Source organism: Dreissena polymorpha, chromosome 12 (assembly GCF_020536995.1).
Source record: "Dreissena polymorpha isolate Duluth1 chromosome 12, UMN_Dpol_1.0, whole genome shotgun sequence".
In the NCBI taxonomy this organism is placed as follows: Eukaryota; Metazoa; Mollusca; class Bivalvia; order Myida; family Dreissenidae; genus Dreissena; species Dreissena polymorpha.
Genome location: NC_068366.1, coordinates 11,034,291 through 11,036,252, shown reverse-complemented (window position 1 = coordinate 11,036,252; position 1,962 = coordinate 11,034,291). Strand labels below are relative to the sequence as shown.

Sequence of the window (1,962 nt, the reverse complement as noted above, 5' to 3'; positions counted from 1 at the left end):
TCAGCTTGAAGGTAGAAGACACTGGTGGCTATCTGTGGGTTTTGAATAAAGGTCGGTTATAAGACTGTTGCCCTCAATTCGTGAGACAGTATCTAAGAAAACGTGTTGTGTATTAGATATTTCGCTGGTGAACTTAATTGATTTATGGAAGTTGTTGGCAAGTTCAAGGAATATTTTGAGGTTGTCTTGTCCATGAGACCACTGCATGTCTATATCGTCTATGAAACGTAACCAGCGATAAGGTGTCAATGGTACCGCCTTCAGGAGCTGTCCTTCGAGATGTCCCATGAAAATGTTGGCATATGATGGTGCCATTTTAGTTCCAATTGCTGTACCTTGTATTTGGAGGTAATGCACCCCATTGAACTCAAAGTTATTACATTTCAGGATAAGGGTCAGTAAATCCACTAATGTTTTTGTTGAAGGGTCTTTTGTGTCTCTTGTTTCCCAAGCATGTGTGCAGGCCTCAATGCCTTCTTCGTGGGGAATGTTTGTATAAAAAGTTTCAACGTCCATAGAGACAAGTAATGTGTTACTTGGTAGAGTGTCGGATGATGCTTTTGTAAGATAGTCCGTTGTATCTTTTACATACGACGGAAGTTTTACTACGTGAGGTCTGAGATGATAATCCACAAACTCCGAAATCCGTTCAGTTGGATGGTTATTCGCTGAGACAATTGGACGTCCAGGATTGCCGGGTTTGTGTATTTTTGGTAAAAGATAAAATCGGCCAGCTCTGGGGTTGGTGATTGAGAGATAGTCGAAGTTTTTTTCGCTGATTTCTCCAGAGTGTAACATTTCTTTGAGTTTTGTAACTACTTTTGCCTGAAATTCCTGGGTGGGATCAGAGTCTAAACGCCTGTAAAACCTGGCATCGCCGAGTTGTCGGTCGGCTTCAGATATATACTGTTCTTTGTCCATAATGACAACCGCGGACCCTTTGTCTGCTGGTTTTATAATAATGTCATTATTGTTTTTCAATGACCGCAGAGCTTGTCGTTCATGTTTAGTGATGTTGCTTTTCATGTTTGTATTTGTTTAGGCTTCTGAAATGTCCGATTCGACATTATGAATAAATGTTTCGAGCGATACAGATTGTTTTGGGGGTTCCCATTTGCTTTTTAGTTTGAATTTGGGGTACATTTCATTATTGTTTGTGAGCACAATCCTCAGATGTGGTGGTTGTTAGCCTTTCCTGACTAGGACTGCGCCTATCCTGAAGGCTACTGCGTCTTTCGTCAAGGCTAGCCATTTCATTAAGGATTTGGGTTTCTGTTTGTGAATCTGAATTTTCTCTTTCGATAGGAACAGAGCTGTTATCATAAAGTGGTTCTGCTTTTGAAAAGTGGGACTTGAGTCAAAGTTGTCTACTAAAAGATTTGCTATCTTCAATCAAGCTACCTCTGTCAATGTGGGGTGGTTTCGGACAAAAGTTGAGACCCTTTAAAAGTAATTTTTGTTCGTGTTCTGTAAGGTCTGTGCTTGAAAGATTTACGACAATATTGGGCTGACTGTTAGGTCGAGTATTGGGTTGACGACGTTCAAATCGGCGAATTCTAGGTTTCTTGGTTTTAGAGACATTAGTAAACTTCACATTAGTCAAATGGGAAACACTATTAAGATCAGAAAGTTTACCATTGTTAGGCGGTACCATTGACACCTTATCGCTGATTACGTTTTATAGACGATATAGACATGCAGTGGTCTCATGGACAAGACAACCTCAAAATATTCCTTGAACTTGCCAACAACTTCCATAAATCAATTAAGTTCACCAGCGAAATATCTAATACACAACACGTTTTCTTAGATACTGTCTCACGAATTGAGGGCAACAGTCTTATTACCGACCTTTATTCAAAACCCACAGATAGCCACCAGTACCTTCTACCTACAAGCTGCCATCCACCACACTGCTGTAGGAATATTCCATTTAGCTTAGCCCTTCGAATACGGCGGATT

At 40.4% G+C, this 1,962-nt stretch overlaps 1 protein-coding gene across 1 annotated transcript; it reads right to left on the bottom strand.

The window, feature by feature from the left end:
- On the bottom strand, positions 1–1,026 carry LOC127853888 (uncharacterized). Its single transcript, XM_052388689.1, has one exon. The coding sequence runs from the start codon at positions 1,024–1,026 to the stop codon at positions 1–3; it is 1,026 nt and encodes a 341-aa protein (XP_052244649.1).
- Positions 1,027–1,962: the final 936 nt, after the last annotated feature.